This window comes from Pongo pygmaeus, chromosome 16 (assembly GCF_028885625.2).
Source record: "Pongo pygmaeus isolate AG05252 chromosome 16, NHGRI_mPonPyg2-v2.0_pri, whole genome shotgun sequence".
In the NCBI taxonomy this organism is placed as follows: Eukaryota; Metazoa; Chordata; class Mammalia; order Primates; family Hominidae; genus Pongo; species Pongo pygmaeus.
In genome coordinates this window covers 20,786,156-20,803,835 of record NC_072389.2, presented here as the reverse complement: position 1 = coordinate 20,803,835, position 17,680 = coordinate 20,786,156, and the positions used below count along the sequence as shown (strand labels likewise).

Genomic DNA, 17,680 nt, shown 5'->3' with positions numbered 1-17,680 from the left:
CTAAGAGGCTAAGAAACTGAGTATGAAGTAGTACTTAAGGGGCTGGAGAGCCTACCTGAATGTTTGGCACTCTCACAGGGCTGAAATGATCTAATGAGAATTTGGGTCCCAGGAAGGAGATGGGAACTCGGTGGGGACCCTGGAAGGGCCACCCCTGGGAGTCCAAATGAATAAAACATAGACCAGCCATCACAAAACCTAAAACTTGCTTTGAACCAGCTTAGTCCCAAACTAGATGAAGGCGATGTGCCCTTACTCCAGTTGTGTGCCATAAAGTCAAAGTCAATACTCTCTGGAGACAGAACAAAGTTTATTAGGAATGCCATAAGACAACACAAGACTAAACGAGAAAGACCAAGAAAAAACACAATAGAAACATACATGTAAGGAAGAAACTTTTTTTTTTTTTTGAGACAGAGTCTCGCTCTGTCACCCAGGCTTGAGTGCAGTGGCACGATCTCAGCTCACTGCAACCTCTGCCTCGCAGGTTCAAGCGATTCTCCTGCCTCAGCCTCCCAAGTAGCTGGGATTACAGGCACGCGCCACCATGCCCGGCTAATTTTTGTATTGGCCAGGCTGGTCTTGAACCCCTGACCTCAGGTCATCCATTCACCTCGGTCTCCCAAGTTGCTGGGATTACAGGCGTGAGCCACCGCGCCTGGCCAGTATTTTGCCACAATTTAAAATAAATAAATGGTTTTTTTCAGGTTTGTGCTCAGACTCTATTCTAAACAGTCACGTGGCGGCTTACTCTTCTCCAGGCCTTGCTGCCGGCTTTTACATGTTTATTGTTTTTGCGTTCTTGTCATCTGCTCGGTAGATGGCAGCTTCCAGGTGCTCCTAAGGGGCCAGGAAAGAGAGTGAGAAGGCACGGAGGTTGCCAGGTCATCCCGCTTGGGGCCCCGCCCTCATCACCTCCCTCAACCGGGTCTCCTGCAACTCTTGGTGGGCCACCTCGGCCACCGCTTCGCCCTGAGCTTCCTGCTGCTGCAGCTGGGCAGTGCCTCCTTCTCAGAGGCCAGCTGCTGATAGGTGGCCACACACTGCTGCAGGTGACCCAGGTAATGGTCTCACTGCTGCTGCAGACTCTGAGCCTCTTGGCTCTTCAGCTCCACCTGCAGGATAGGCGTCAGGGTAGGTAGTGGCTGGCTTCCAGATTCTGGGCCCATAAACAGGGTGGCGAGGGCACTGCGGGGCTCTGTCGCCTGCCCAGGCCCCTTGCCCTAGCCCCTTCCTCCAGGCCTAAATGACTGCCTCCCTTGCCTAGAGGCCCATGCCTCCCTCCCCAGCCTCAGATCTCACACCCTTCTTCCCACCATTTAAACTGTAGGCCACAGACTGGTGGAAAAGCAGAGGGAGCCAACCACCATCTGCTAAGTTGTGGTGAGGTCGTTCTGTATGATCTCCAGGGTTTCCACGCACCTTCGTCTGCTCCCCCCAGAGCTCGGCCTTCCACCCCAACTCCCCCAGCCTCTCCTCCAGCTCCTGCAGCCTCACCTCCAGTTCCTGCATCTTCTCCTCCTGGTGCTGCAGCCTCACTTCCTGCTCCCACATCTTCTCCTCCTGCCTCCGCATCTTCTCCTCCTGTTCCTGCTTCTTCTCTTCCTGCTCCCCCATCTTCTCCTCCTGCTCCCCCATCTTCTCTTCCTGTTCCTGCATCATCTCCTCCTGCTCACGTATCTTCTCCTCCTGCTCCCACATCATATCTTTCTGCTTCCGCACCTTCTCCTCCTGCCTCCACATCTTCTCCTCCTGCTCCCGTATCTTTTCCTCCTGCTCGTGCATCTTCTCTTCCTGCTCCTTTATCTTCTCCTCCTGCCTCCACATCTTCTCCTCCTGCTCCCGTATCTTTTCCTCCTGCTTGCGCATCTTCTCCTTCTGCCTCCACATCTTCTCCTGCTCCCGTATCTTCTCCTCCTGCCTCCATATCTTCTCCTCCTGCTCCTGCCTCTTCTCCTCCTCCCGTATCTTCTCCTGCTCGTGCATCTTCTCCTCCTGCCTCCACATCTTCTCCTCCTGCTCGTGCATCTTCTCCTCCTGCTCCCGTATCTTCTCCTCCTGCCTCCCCATCTTCTCCTCCTGCTCCCATATCTTCTCCTCCTGCCTCCCCATCTTCTTCTCCTGCTCCCGTATCTTCTCCTCCTGCCTCCACATCTTCTCCTCCTGCTCCCGTATCTTCTCCTCCTGCTGGTGCATCTTCTCCTTCTGCCTCCACATCTCCTCCTGCTCCCGTATCTTCTCCTCCTGCCTCCACATCTTCTCCTCCTGCTCCTGCCTCTTCTCCTCCTCCCGTATCTTCTCCTGCTCGTGCATCTTCTCCTCCTGCCTCCACATCTTCTCCTCCTGCTCCTGTATCTTCTCCTCCTGCTTGTGTATCTTCTCCTCCTGCCTCCACATCTTCTCCTCCTGCTCCTGCCTCTTCTCCTGCTCACGTATCTTCTCCTGCTCCTGCCTCTTCTCCTCCTCCTCCCGTATCTTTTCCTGCTCGTGTATCTTCTCCTCCAGCTCCCGTATCTTCTCCTCCTTCTCTCGCATCATCTCCTCCTGCCTCCGCATCTTCTCCTCCTGCTCCCGTATCTTCTCCTCCTGCTCTTGTATCTTCTCCTCCTGCTCCCGTATCTTCTCCTCCCTCTCCCGTATCTTCTCCTCCTGGCTCCACATCTTCTCCTCCTGTTGCTGGTTCAGGCGGTTCCACAACTCGTTCTCTTCCACCTGGGCTTGGAGCTTTGCTGACACACTCTGCAGCTCCTTACCCAGGTGGTCAGCCTCCGCCTGCAGCTGCTGCTGGAATAGTGAAAGTGTTGGTTTGAACCTCAGAAGGAAACAGACTCATGAGCTAGCCATATAAATGTAATCTATAGGACAGGCACGGGGGCTCACGCCTGTAATCCCAGCACTTTGGGAGGCCGAGGTGGGCGGATCACGAGGTCAGGAGATGGAGACCATCCTGGTTAACACGGTGAAACCCCGTCTCTACTAAAAATACAAAAAATTAGCCGGGTGTGGTGACGGGCCCCTGTAGTCCCAGCTACTTGGGAGGCTGAGGCAGGAGAATGGCATGAACCCGGGGGACGGAGCTTGCAGTGAGCCAAGATTGCACCACTGCACTCTGGCCTGGGCGAAAGAGTGAGACTCCAACTCAAAATAAATAAATAAATAAATAAATAAATAAATAAATGTAATCTATAAAATAATGGTTTTCATCCAGTATCCTTTAAAAAAATATTTTAAGCACTAACTCTGAGATTCTGATTCCCCAGGCAGGGCCCCAATTTGTACATTTTTAGCACACTCTAGAGGATTCTATGGTGGGACCAGAACAGGGACCCAAATTTTCCAGCTCTTGGCTGGAGCCTCCCCATACCTTGCATGATCCCTAGACCAGCTGGGTGGGGCTGGTCCCACCCCGCCCCCCGGTCCCAGCTGGGTGGGGCTCCCACAACCCCCAGGGCTGCAGCCGCTCACCTGTGGCAGCAGGAGCTTGGCCCTCTCCGGCTTCCTTTTTAGCTCCTTTACGTTGAGCTGGATCTCACACTTTTCAGATTCTACAAGTCGAAGTTTTTCTTGTAGTTCGGCATTTTTCTCCTTCAGCTCCTCATCGGTTATGCTATGGCCAGAGGCAGTAGAGAAAGGAATGAATGAAGAACAGAAAGGACCGCTTTGGTGATCAACCCTCTACTTTCAACCCACAACCACAGAACCGTGGCATTGGTAGGGACCCCAGGAATTAAAAGTCCCAGGTGGCAGGCCAGAGAGAAGACATGAGTTGCCTGAGGCTACCCCATGAGTCAGTGGCACAGCCTGAACTAGAGCTTCCCTGTGCACCCATGAAAACCTGTAGGAGCCTCTCCCCATGCTCACCTGTACCCCCCACCTCCCAGCACACCACCCACGCTAAGGGCCCCCAGACCTCCCATTCCACCTTCCCCCATCCTACGTGTTCCTGTACAGTTCCAGACTCAGGGTGTCCCTCTCCTTTGTTAACTCCTCGATGTACTGCAAATAGAGAAAGGTTAAGTCAAGACAGAGCAGGCAGAGGAGTAGCTGGATGACCAGGAACAACAGCTACTGTGACTACTCCACAGTAACACTCCCTCACTCTCAATCACACCTGACATGTTCTCAAGGCATTTCTAAGCCCATGGTCTCATTTGTTTTTCGTTTGTTTGTTTGTTTTGGCAGAGTTTCATTCTTGCTACCCTGACTGGAGTGCAATGGCGTAATCTTGGCTCACCACAACCTCCGCCTCCTGGGTCCAAGTGATTCTCCTGCCTCAGCTTCCCGAGTAGCTGGGATTACAGGCGTGTGCCACCACACCCGGCTAATTTTGTATTTTTAGTAGAGATGGAGTTTCTTCATGTTGGTCAGTCTAGTCTTGAACTCCTGACCTCAGGTGACCCACCCACCTCGGCCTCCCAAAGTGCTGGCATTACAGGCATGAGTGAGAGCACCCGGCCCTCATTTGTTTTTCAAAGAACTCAGTGAAGGTGGAAGGGACAGGGAAAGAGACTGAATTTAGGGCTGGCTAACAGGGGCCCAGAGAGATCAGATAATACTGCTATTGTTATTAGTCTTATTACTACCACTGTTAGAACCTTTATTGAGTGCTTCACCAGGCACTATGCTAATAATCCTATTTAATCCTCATAACCTCCATAGGAGATGGTTACCATTATTATCTCTATTGTGTAGATGAAAAACATGTGGTATTAAAGGTTAAGTGCTGCCTAAGATCACCTACAGCTGGGATTTCAACACCCAGGTATATCTGATTCTCTAAGCCCATTCTTTCGCTGGAGGTAGGGGCACAGTTAAGAAGGAGGAAATTAATCCTTTGTTGAATTTTTGAAAGGATGATACGTTCGCATAGTCCAAAACTCAGAAAGTCCAGAAGGGAAATATCTCCCCCCCACACTGTGCCTCTATCCTGAGTTTTTTAAATGAATTCTTACAAACATGTTTTATGTATATTACCATAATACATACACACACACACATATATACCTGCTCCCTCTCTCCACACAAATAATAACATACTCAAGATACTCTTCTGCACCTTTATGGTACAAGTACCCTAACCGCCACTTAGGACTTGGCCAAGGCCACAGCCAAGGATGGGCAGGGCGGGCACTTGGCCTCTGAGCTCTATGTCCAGTGCTCGCTCCCCACAGTGCTCCCCAACTCATCCGCAGCAGCCCACTCAGCCCCAGTCTGCCTCTAACAACCACACACAAAAGCAGCAAGAAATGGCAATGCTGCCTTCTGGGCAGGACACTCCATCCTACAGAAGGGAACTTTAGGCTCACTCCTCCATCTGCGAAGCTGGGCTCCCAGTGTATGGGGCAGTGGTTGGACTCACCTTATCCGCCTTCTCCTTCTGTGTAGTGACGGCAGAGAGAGCCTGCTCTAACTCTCCTGCAAACTTCCATGAATCATGCAGGCGGCCGTTCAGATCCCTGGCCTCTCCTGGAATGAGAGACATTCAGATGTGGCCCAAAGGACTCCCCCTAAAGGCCTGTCAAAGTGCCAGGTTCAAGGATGATGGGGTGCCAGATTCCCACCTTCCAACTGCTTGACAGCTTGCTGGCTGTAATAGAGTGCCGTCTGAAGCTCGGTTTTCTGACATGTAAGGATTCGTATGGTATGAACCTGGGCCTTTGGGAGAAAAGACAAGCAAATGCTGAAAGAGAAGCAAAGAAACATTCCCCAGAGGACAGGAGGGAACTTCACACCCTCCACTCACCTCTAGCTCCCTCCTTAGAGCTTCCTGATGTTGGTGGTTTGCCTTCTTTTCCTATAGAAAGAGGAAGACAGAGCTCTTGCTAGGAGGAGGCAGAGATGGCACAGCAAGAGACATGCCCCCAGAATGGCACCACTGCCCCAGGACAGGCCCACCCATGGGACCAGTTTATCAGGGACCCTGTGGGGATGGGGTGGAATAAGGGGGGTGAGCCTTCTTCCCCAGGCTAGGAGTGGGGGAGATGAGACTGGGACCTCTACATCTGAGTGCCCCCAAACCCAGCGGTCATGTCGTGAGCAAACAAAGAAATCACATTACTTCTTCCAGCTGAGCTCCGTTCTGTTGTTTCTGTGGGGAGAGTCAAAGGAAGGTGACTGAGGGTGGCCCCCTCGACTCTATTCCCCAGGCCAGGAAGCGGTAGGCAGGGGTCAGGAATGGATTTAAAAGGCACAGTTCTCAGACCCAATGGGAACACGAACTGGTCAACTCTCCTCAACTCCCAAAGAAGAAGGATTTGGGTCTTTGTTGGTTTTTGCCCACAGCCACGGAACTCAAAGTCTGAAACTAGATTCTCTTGAAAAGACAGTAACAGAAACCTTCAGAGATGGAGTGTGAGAAAAGCCCACCCTTCTGCCAGCTTGTGATTTAGAAAGGTGCATTCATTCAGCAAACGTTGAGCACATACGGGCCAGGGACCGTTCCTCACAGCGGGGATAGAGGTCAGAAAAGGCAGACAGGAGTCCTTGGCCCTGAGGTTTCCATTCTAGTGGGCCTTTAACTGTCAGGCTCTCAGAGCTAACAGAAACCTCTGATACTCTCTAACTCTACCTCAGGAAATGCATGCCCAAGAAGGAGAGTTTACAGCAGGCCCTGGACTAGGGATTAACATAAAAACACAATGATAAATCTCATTTAAACTTCACAAATACAAGTAAAACAATACCACTCCTGTTTTACAGATGTGAAAAGAGAGGCCCAAAGAGCTCAAGCAATTTGCCCTAAATCATATCCCTAGCAGATGGAGAGGTAGGATTCAAATCCAGAATTCTTAACCAGTACCTGGCAGTTCTTCCACAATCTTAACAATTACCCTCCACCACCCCTTGGGCCCTCTGTCCCCAGGAGCCTGGCCAGCCAAGACTCACATCCTCAGGTGAGTGGCAACCATCAGAAGTGGTTGTCTCAGGGTTAGTGCCATTATTTATTTTCTTCTTTTTGGTGTCGCTTGCTCCTGCACCAACACTAGGGTTGGTCTGGGCATGATGGTCTCTCAACTGTGGAAAGGAAGAGCAGTGATACTCATGAGAACTACAAGCTCCTACAGTCACATCCTGCTTTACAGTTTATATTAAATACTCTTATAGACCATCTGATTTAATGCCACCAACTGTAGGAAATGTTGTCACAATCACTTAGTGACTGAGAGAGATTGATACCATGGCTGAAAAAAAAGGCAGTAATGGAACTTAAACTCAGTTTTCTGACTCTGAGCTCTGGGATTTTGCCACAAATCAGCAGCTGCCAGGGACCAAAACCAGAGACAGAGGTAGAAAAGCAAATATTAAGTAGGCAGGAACTGTACACCCTCACACATCTGTTAATGTTAAGAAGTACACCAGTACCTCTCAAACCTTTACATCAATGTATCCTCATGGCAGAAGGCAGCCTTTCTGTTAAATCCGGGAATTTAGCAGAAAGAGGACAACCCAAGCCTCATTTCAGAGAGAAGTCTTGTATACTCTTATAAATCTATGTGACTTTCATCCCTAAGTACATTAATGTTTCATCTCTCAATAGAATCAAGGGAAACTGATGCTTCAGAAAGATGCCCCATATTTATCCTGTGGCACTCAAAGTACCCCAGGTTGAGATGAGATGAGGAAGACTCAAGCTGTCAAGTCCAGTTTCCCAAGATCTGTTCCACAGAAGATAAGCAGATCTCACTCCAGAAACCAGTGACTGAGGGGCACTCTGGTCCCAGAACAATGGAGAATTCAAATCTGAGGTGCAGAACTCAGAAAAAATGTTAAAGTCTCTCTGGAGAGTAGAAGCCTGGGAGAAAACCCAACCCAACCCGTTCTCCCATTGCCACCCAGAGACACTGTCAACATGTGGAGCTCATGGGGGAGGTGTAGGCTTTTCACACTGTCAATGTCTGTGGTAAGGAAGTCAGGCAGCCTGAAACCTCTCTCTTCTAGGTCCCACGGTCCCCATTCCCCTTCCAGCTGGAAACCTGTGCTGTAACCAGAGGAAACAGAAGTGGGCAAGAACACTTAGGGGACTGGGTACTAAGACCAAAGGCCGGTCTTGTGGTAGTAATGACAGTTTGTAGAGGGACTGTGACATCACTACATTCCACTCCTCGGTGGAGTGGCGGGGGTGGGGGGGACACATGAGTGCAATGCCCAAGTTGCCGCTTTGAGACTGGGGAGGGGGGTCACAAAATTGGGACCCATGTCCTTGGAGACGTGACCCCAAAGAGCCCTGGGAGGTCAGGCTTGGGGCGGCAGGAGGTGAGGGCCAAGTAAGGAGCAAGGAGCCCCAGGAGTCACATCCCCAAAGTCACCCTGTGGCAACTGGTGAGGGCAGGTTCTGGGGCACCCAGGTCCTTGGAGATGTGAGCCCAAAGAGCCCAGGGAGGTCGGGTTTGGGGTAGCAGGAGGTAAGGGCAGAGTATGGAGTTGGAAGCCCCGGGAGTCACCTGCTCAAAGTCACCCTGGGGTGCCGGGCAGGGCAGGGGCAGGACTCATGTGGGGGTTGGGCTGACTGACAAGATTTTGGTGTGGGGATCCCAGAGGTACTGGGGGGGCCCAGCCTGGTGTGCCTCAGGAGTGACACAGACTGGCAGCAGTTCAGCTGTCAGAGGGGGCCTCAACTTGGGTTGGGGTGCTGGTGCGTTTACCTTTTCCTTGGCCTCGGCCAATTTGTTCTGTCGGGTTTCTTTGTACATCGTGGGTTGGGTAGGGAGGTGGGGTTGGGTAGGGAGGTGGGGTTGGGTAGGGGGGCGGGGATGGGTAGGGAGGTGGGGGTGGGTAGGGGGGCGGGGATGGGTAGGGGGGCGGGGATGGGTAGGGAGGTGGGGGTGTGTAGGGAGGTGGGGGTGGGTAGGGAGGTGGGGGTGGGTAGGGAGGTGGGGGTGTGTAGGGAGGTGGGGGTGTGTAGGGAGGTGGGGGTGGGTAGGGAGGTGGGGGTGTGTAGGGAGGTGGGGGTGTGTAGGGAGGTGGGGGTGTGTAGGGAGGTGGGGGTGGGTAGGGAGGTGGGGGTGGGTAGGGAGGTGGGGGTGTGTAGGGAGGTGGGGATGGGTAGGGAGGTGGGGGTGGGTAGGGAGGTGGGGGTGGGTAGGGAGGTGGGGATGGGTAGGGAGGTGGGGGTGGGTAGGGAGGTGGGGATGGGTAGGGAGGTGGGGATGGGTAGGGAGGTGGGGATTGTCAGGGAGGTGGGGATTGTCAGGGAGGTGGGGTTGGGGCCACATCAGCATGATCCAGGTGAGGACAACTATACACCTCCAGTCACCTCTACGTCGCTGTGTGACTGAGCCAGAGGAGGCGTAACCAGGGCTGCACTAGAATGCAGAATAGGGGCGTGGCCTTAATGCTTGAAGCCCATTGGCCAATGAGAAAGATGAAAGGAAAAAGAGGCGTGGCCAGACAGCAGCGTGTCATGAAGGACCTGTGTTGTCACAAGGAAAGCTGCCCTTGCAACTGCTGTCCCCGCCCACTCCAGGAGAGGGGCGGGGCTGGCTTTCACTTGAAAAACTTTAAAACTTTATTACCTCAATTGAGGTACAAATCCTATTAAAATGGAAATTTTATAGTGTGCTTGATGATTGATAAAGCAGACTTTAGTATCCAACATTCCAATAAGATAAAGTAATCACAATGTTTTCTCTTTTTCAGAAAAACTTTCTCTTATTCTCCTACATTAGTGTTAAGTTTAAAAAAAAAAAAAAAACAAGAAACATGTCTAATATCTTTAAAAACACAAAGCTTTTGAGCCAGGCGTGATGGCTCATGCCTGTAATCCCAGCACTTTGGGAGGCTGGGGTGGGTGGATCACCCGAATTCAGGAGTTCAAGACCAGACTGGCCAACCTGATGAAACCCTGTCTCTACTAAAAATACAAAAGTAGCTGGGCATGGTGGCAGGTGCCTGTAATCCCAGCTACTTGGGAGGCTGAGGCAGGAGAATCCCTTGAACCTGTGAGGCAGAGGTTGCAGTGAGCCAAAATCATGCCACTGCACTTCAGCCTGGGTTACAGAATGAGACTCTGTCTCTAAATATATACATAAACACACACACACACACACACACACACACACACACACACACACACACAGCTTTCTGTTTAATAATCACTCAAAGTTCTTTACAGGGTTAAAGCAAATACAGGACCCTTCTAATGTAAGGCTAAATGGTAAGTGATGGGGGAGAGAAAAAGGACATAAATAACTCCCACTCTCATGAGGTTAATCACTAAATCCTATTTTTCTAGAATCACCTGGCCTCTAAGCCCTGAAAATGAAACTGAATTTCTCACTAGATGCTTGGCTATGACTTGCAATCATGAAAACCAAGAATTGTGTTATGTCACTGTGTATTACTTGTTACCTGGGATCAAGGGTTGACTTTTTCATGATTTGCTCCATTACCTGTGTGCTTCTTATCTCAGACCAAACTAAGCTTTTTTATAGAGTTCTACAATTTACAGTTAGTATGTAAGAGTGGCTCTCAAACATATAGTCTCTGGACCAGGAGCACCTGGGAACTTCTTATAAATGTAAATTCTCAGGCCCCACCCTAGACCTGATGAATCAGAAACTCTGGAGTAGGGCCCAGCAATCCGTGCTGCAATAAGCTGTCCAGGTGTTCAGGAACCTCTGCCATACAGCAGGTAGAAAAATGTGTTTCCTTCTATAGGTCCAAAGCCAGGGATACTATATGTTCTGTCTCGATATGAAACAATGACATGCAATTAAAAGACATAAATCTCCTTCCTATTTCCACCCTCCAGCCAGTGTGTTTTATTTTTATGAGTTCAATAAGAAAACGTGTGGCAATCAGAGATTTCATCTAAAAAATATATTTACAGGTATCAGTTCTCATCCAGCCTGATCTCATCCAATATCATTTCTATCCTCTTACATCTAAAGTTTTAGAAAAGGATCTTCACAATATAAGACTCTGGCACACTAGGAATTCTATGATAAAAGACAACGTAGATCTGAATGTCCAAACTTACTAGAGAAGAAAAGTGGAGTCACTGGCTATATTTTCAAATTGCATTCAACAGGAAATTAAAGTTTTGAATTTTTTTCACCTTCATCCTTCCAAGTTAATAGAATTAAACCAGAATACTCCATTCTTCCACAGCCTGTAGCCAGGCATACCTTTACTGTGTTACTTCTTGCTTTTCAATGGATATAAAGCAAAGTCCTGGTAGGCACATTTTGTATACTTGCAAAGGTGCAAAACTAAACAGTTCCCTCTATTCAACATTAAAACAAAAGTCCTGTAAACCTCAGATGGTGAGTGTAATACTTCAGCACTAGCACGAAAGCCTCAAATATAAAAAGATACCAAGAATCTCACTAGCAAACACAAGTAAGCTCTTGGCCGGGAGCAGTAGTTCACGCCTCTACTCCCAGCATATTGGCAAGCCAAGGTGGGGTAAGTCAGGAGTTCAAGACCAGCCTGGGCAGCATAGTGAATTCATATCTCTACAAAGGAAATTTAAAAATTAGCTGGGCTTGGTGGCACACACCTGTAGTCCTAGAGCTACTTGGGCGGCTGAGGTGGGAAAATCACTTGAGCCCAGAAGTTTGAGGCTGCAGTAGCTATGATCATGCTACTGCACTCCAGTTAGGGTGACAGAGCAAGATCTAGTTATTACATTCTGTCCTGCTCCTGTTTCCACTAAAATCACTAAGTTAAAATGTGTTCATTCAGCAGGATAAAAATTAAGTGAAATTTGACTTTGGTGCTTTGCTAGCAAAAAATAAATAAATAAAGTGAAATGACAAATTACTTACTGGGAGAAGGTCTTTGTAACCTCAATGACAGATTAAAGGTTTGTATCCTTAGCCTATAAAGAAATCTTTAAAATTACTCAGAAAAAAAAATGAATGATTTCCAGCAGAAAATGGACAATGGAGAAACCGGCACCTCCCACAAGAATAAAGATGGCCAGTAAGCAAATGAAAAAGATTCAAAAGCGCTAGAAATCAAAGAAAGGTAATGAAAACAATGAGATTTTCTGCTTAAAGACCAGTGAAGATGACAAATGGAAGGGGGAACCTGGAGCTCTGTCCCTGCTGGTGGGAGTCTAAACCCAACCAATTTTCCTATAGGATGATTTCAACATTTCTTTTAAAAATCCTAAAACTGTTTTATACTATTTTCCTCTAGAAATTCTACTTCTATGAATTCAGTGTAAAAATCCTCACTCGAGTCCATTAAAATATATATACCAGGAAATTCACCTCTGGGGTGGCGATCATTCACTTACCATACACCCAGCGATTAAAAGTGATGATGCCAGGATATATTTCTCCCATAGAAACATGCTTAAAATATAGTAAGTGACAAAAGACCATGTACTATGATTCTACTTTTTAAAATGTTTATAGCATAAAAATTGTGAAAAGCAACAAACCGGAATGTTTTGAGTGGCAAAATTAAAGATTTTTCTTTATATTTTGTCATCCAAATTATTGCAAAAACAATGTGATTTCCTTTATAATCATGGAGAAGTGTTATTTTCATTTATTTATATTTACATTTCTTTTCTTTTTCTTCTTTTTTCTCCTGTATGTATCCCATGTAGGCTACAGAGCTTAAATCCCTGCCTCTTGAGAGAAATCAGCCCATTTTCGGGACATGCAGTACACAAAGCAGCCCCATCTTCCCTTTATTTTTATTTTTATCTTATTTATTTATTTTGAGATGGAGTCTCACTCTGTTGCCCAGGTTGGAGTGCAGTGGCGCATCTCAGCTCACTGCAACCTCCATATCCCAAGTTCAAGCGATTCCCCTGCCTCAGCCTCCTGAGTACCTGGGACTATAGGCATGCACCACCATGCCCAGCTAATTTTTGTATTTTTAGTAGAGAGGGAGTTTTACCATCTTGGACAGGCTGGTCTTGAACTCCTGACCTCAAGTGCTCCATCTGCCTTGGCATCTCAAAGTGCTGGGATTACAGGCATGAGCCACTGTGTCTGGCCTGTCATATTATTTCTAAACTTTTGAGTGACATTTCAATTAAGTTAAATTTAATTCTTACTGACCTGATCTCTTATCCTCTGTTTAATGATATCTTCCAGTCGAAAGGTGTTTCCTCTGTAATCACAGGTGCAAAAGGAAATACAACATGTATTCATTAGGTGGATATCCACTAAACCACGGGTTCACGCATTGTATTCCTTAGACCCTCAGCATCAGCAACATGTGGGAACTTGTTAGACATGCAAATTCCTGGGCCAGCCCCACACCTCCTGAATCAGAAAGTGGGGAAGGACAGCTATCTGTGCTTTAATAAGCCTTGAGATGCTCCCTGAAGTTTGAAAACTACAGAACTAGAATACATATGGTAGTAAGTGCTCATACTTTATCCAAGGTACTAGGGACTCTTCCCCTCTTTTCCATTCTCTTTTCTGTAGAAATAAAATGAGAGCTCCTTTGGATTTAATGGGTATAAGAAAGAAGGCAATGAGATGACCAGGGTTTCAAGTTAGAGTTCAAAATTTAATCGGTGGACAGTGACAGGATGCAAGCCTTCTAAACAGATTACTGCCAGAAAGCTGATTATAATCCATACATTAGATATCATTAGTGTATTGAAGTTAAAATTTTTGGGTGGATTAATGGCATTGTGATTATATAGGAGAATGTCCTGGTTCTTAGACGATATCTGCAAAAGTACTTAACAGTGAAATGCTCTGATACTGCCAACTTACTTTGAAATCATTCAGGGGGAAGAAGGGCACATATACAATCTTCCATACATGGAAGAGAGAAAACAAATATGACAAAACGTTAACTAGTGAATCCAGTTGAATAGCATACATATGTTCACTGCATGATTTTATCAACTTTTCTGTGTTTGCAAGTTTTTAAAATAAAAAGTTGAGGGAAAGAAACGTCACCTCAAATCTTTCTATGAAATGGGACCATAGAAAAAGCAGAGAAGTGAACACTCTGCAGAAGAGCACACTACACCCATCCGGACAGCATGGTCAAAGCGCAGCTCTCCTCCAGGAGGCTCTTCTCTGGTCTCTTCTGTGTTGTCACTTCCCCCACACGCAGCCAAGGCTTTTTTCTAACAACTCTTTTTCAAAAGATGTAATTTTTGTCATTCATCTAAGAAAGAGAAAAAAGAATTAGTATTCTTTTAGAAAACAAAATTACACTTACATTTGTGAAAAAGCAAAAAATACTTTGAAAAATGGGGAAGCAAGAAACGTACTGTTCTACAATTCTGTTCTGTTCTTACCGTCTTTTTATTCTGCCAATGACTTCCTATTCCTGCTGCCTATGGTGGGGTGAGCTGCAAATGATTTCTTTTCCTCATTGGTTTAAAATGTCATGTTTATAATATACTACACTCCCCCAGAAGCATTTGGGTTTATTTCTGGGTTCTCTTCTATTCAAGTGATTTATCTGTTCACAAACCACTATCAATTCTAATTATTAGAGCATCCTAAAGTTAAGTAATTGTTGTTTTTGTTTTAGTTTTTGAGATACAGTCTCTCACTCTGTCGCCCAGGCTGGAGTGCAGTGGCGTGATCTCGGCTCACTGCAAGCTCCATCTCCTGGGTTCATGCCATTCTCCTGCCTCAGCCTCCTGAGTAGCTGGGACTACAGGCACCCGCCACCACGCCTGGCTAATTTTTAGTATTTTTAGTAGAGATGGGGTTTCACCGTGTTAGCCAGGATGGTCTCGATCTCCTGACCTTGTGGTCTGCCTGCCTCAGCCTCCCAAAGGGCTGGGATTACAGGCATGAGCCATCACGTCTGCCTAAGTAATTCTTTGATTAGAATATTAGTATTTGATGGAGGTTGACCCTTTTGACTCTAAACTCAAATTCTTATTATCTCTAACTTCTAAAAGACAACAATTATGACTTCAGTGTATAAATATCAGCTTTTTCAGCTATCTTACAGAATGCTCTTATTTTCCTAATGTCAATTCAGTTTATCCATTCAGTTTTCTCTCCAAACACTAATGTTTTCATTTTAGTATCCTTAATCTTTTTTTTTTTTTTTTTTTTGAGACAGAGTCTCACTCTGTTGCCCAGGTTGGAGTACAGCTGCACAATCTCAGCTCATTTCAACATCTGCCTCCCAGGCTCAAGCAGTCTCTCACCTCAGACTCCCAAGTAGCTGGGACCACAGGCACATGTAACACACCCAGATAATTTTGTATTTTTTTTACAGAGATGAGGTCTCACTATGTTGCCCAGGCTGGTCTCAAACTCCTGAGCTCAAGTGCTGGGAGCTCCTGAACTCCCAAAGTGCTGGGATTACAGGTGAGAACCACTGCTCCCAGCAGTTTTCCTAATCTCTTATCTTTATCTTTTGTAGCTGCACTGGCTTATTTGGTTATTAACTGTTAATGTTAATTAACAGCGGTAACAGTAATACTGGACATTTTGTCTTATTCCTGATCTTAAAGGGATGTTTTTAGAATTTCACCCATCATGCATGATGGCAGCTTTTGGATAGATGTATTTATAATCCACTAGGAGTAAACAAAAATTAGAAATAAATATTGAATTTTATCAAAGGTCTTTCTAACACATATGGATGGAACCGTGTATTCTCTCCTTAACATCTTGACAGCAGGAATCATACCAGATCTTCTAATAGTGATTCAAAAGAATAAGGATCATGTGGTTGTGTGGCATAATTTTCCCACTGTGCTACATTTGCATCACTAGTCATGAATGAGAGAGTGTGTGTGTTTTAATGCTCTGTTTGTCAGGTACCTTTGTCAGGTTTGGGTTTTCATGCTCTAACAGTTTCAAAAGAAAAAAGTTTGAAAGTTCTACTTTATTCTTTATATGTGGAAATTGCAATAAATTACTTGTGATTTACTGAAAACTTCACTTGAAGCTCTGATATAATTTCATAGCGAAACCAAACCTTTCTTTCTTTTTTGTGTGGGAGGGTGGGAGGAGCAGGATGGGAGGACACTACCTCATTGATACTTTATGTTTCTTTTTCTCCTTTAGAATTTATCTTCCAGGGACAATCTGACAATGATGAATTTAACTTAGATTCACAGATTTTAAAAATAATTCTTTTGATATTCTTGGTATCGTTTATTTGCTTATTCTCCAGCTCTGTTGCCCAGGCTGGAGTGCCATAGTCCAGTCATAGCTCAGTGCAGCCTTGAACTCCTGGACTCAAGTGATCATCCCCTATCAGCCCCTCGAGTGGCAGAGACTATAGGCTCACGCTACCACACCCAGCTAATTTTTTACATTTTTAGTGGAGATGGGGTTTCACCATGTTGTCCAGGCTGGTCTCGAACTCCTGGGCTCAAGCAATCCTCCCTCCTCAGCCTCCCAAAGTGCTGGAATTACAAGTGTGAGCTACTGTGCCTGGCACGATTCTCATTTTTATTATAATAAAATTTTAAGATTGGATAAATAATATAGCCCAATTATTGGAGCCGGACTACATCTACTAAAATTAAATGAAATTTCACTTGTCTGAAATCATGACATACTTTGGAAGATATCTTTTTCATGGTATTAATTAAAATGATGACTATTTGGAACTCATCAAAATCTGTGGAGCACCTTAAAGACATAGGCGGCATCCTCCAGAGCAGTCAAAACAGTTACAAGAAGAGGTTCTCAGGACAGCTTTGTCAGGAGAGATATGCTATGCTATAAAGACATAAGGGAGACAGAAAAGAAACAATCATTTTACACACAGGCCCCAAGTTGAAAGCTATAGGCTGGGTAATGCGGGCACTGATTTTTGCAGATCACATGCTTTCCATATGGCAACTCTATATACTGTGCTTTTGCATTAGAGAGTAGCAGCAAGATTTTCAGTTTTCTGTTTCTTTGTTTGTTTGAAGACAGGATCTTGCTCCACCACCCAGGCTGGAGAGAGTGATGTGATCATAGCTCACTGCAGCACTGAACTCCTGGGCTGAAGTGATCCTCCTGCCTCAGCTACCTGAGTAGCTGGACTACAGGCATACACCACTGTGTCCCACTAATTTTTGTATTTTTTGTAGAGACAAGGTCTCACTATGTTGCCCAGGCTGGTCTTGAACTCCTGAGCTCAAGTGATCCTCCTGCTTCAGACTACCAAAATGCTAGGATTACAGGTGTAAGCCACCACACCTGGCCAACATATTTGTTTTCAAAGGATGGTTACTAGTTACCACAAGAAAAATAGGGAAGGCTGGGGCACAGTGGCTCACACCTGTATCCTCAGCACTTTGGGAGGCCAAGGCAGGAGGATCACCTGAGGTCAGGAGTTCGAGACCAGCCTGGCCAACACGGTGAAACCGCTTGTCTTCTAAAAATACAAAAATTAGCCAGGCATGGTGGCATGCACCTCTAATCTCAGCTACTCAAGAGGCTGAAGGAGAATCACTTGAAATCAGGAGGCGGAGGCTGCAGTGAGCCAAGATCGTGCCATTGCACTCCAGCCTGGGTGATAGAGCAAGACTCCATCTCAAAAAAAAAAAAAAAAAAAGAAAAATAGAGAAGATTTGTTAGTAGTCTGTGAGTTCCACAATCACGTCAAGCATATTAAAAATTCCTCAAATTCCTAACTACCTTTTCCTGTCTTTTTTGAAAAGAGGATTTATCTTCATCAGAATTTTTCTTTACATTTAAAACACCTGCATCTTCAGTTGCCTCATCATCCGGTGAAGCAAAGGTCACTCTTTTCAAGCTTTCTTTACCTTGTTTACTGT

At 46.4% G+C, this 17,680-nt stretch overlaps 1 protein-coding gene across 5 annotated transcripts; it reads right to left on the bottom strand.

The window, feature by feature from the left end:
- Positions 1-290: 290 nt before the first annotated feature.
- Positions 291-17,240, bottom strand: LOC134738351 (golgin subfamily A member 6-like protein 6). 5 transcript variants are annotated; one of them, XM_063653106.1, is made up of 11 exons: positions 16,542-17,240; positions 13,023-14,094; positions 6,886-7,014; positions 6,059-6,088; positions 5,744-5,794; positions 5,562-5,655; positions 5,360-5,466; positions 3,938-3,996; positions 3,466-3,607; positions 1,498-2,784; positions 297-840 (listed from the first exon to the last, which is right to left on the bottom strand). In XM_063653106.1, exons 2-11 carry the CDS (start codon positions 13,113-13,115, stop codon positions 778-780), a joined length of 2,055 nt encoding a protein of 684 aa, XP_063509176.1. In that variant the 5' UTR covers positions 13,116-14,094; positions 16,542-17,240; the 3' UTR covers positions 297-777. The 5 variants fall into 5 exon arrangements, with proteins under 5 accessions (XP_063509174.1, XP_063509176.1, XP_063509177.1 ...); XM_063653104.1 differs by lacking the exons at positions 13,023-14,094; positions 16,542-17,240 and adding an exon at positions 8,643-9,294 and having other exon boundaries at positions 291-840; XM_063653107.1 differs by lacking the exon at positions 6,059-6,088.
- Between the last annotated feature and the right edge of the window lie 440 nt (positions 17,241-17,680).

What these genes read in the sequence shown, in the direction of transcription:
- LOC134738351 (XM_063653104.1), bottom strand. Translation starts at nt 9,218, where the DNA reads ATGCTGATGTGGCCCCAACCCCACCTCCCTGACAATCCCCACCTCCCT. An exon ending in GTTGCCACTCACCTGAGGAT is followed by an intron (nt 6,089 to 6,885) that starts GTGAGTCTTGGC and finishes CTCTCCCCACAG; the next exon opens with AAACAACAGAACGGAGCTCA. An exon ending in CTGGAACTGTACAGGAACAC is followed by an intron (nt 3,608 to 3,937) that starts GTAGGATGGGGG and finishes CTCTGGCCATAG; the next exon opens with CATAACCGATGAGGAGCTGA.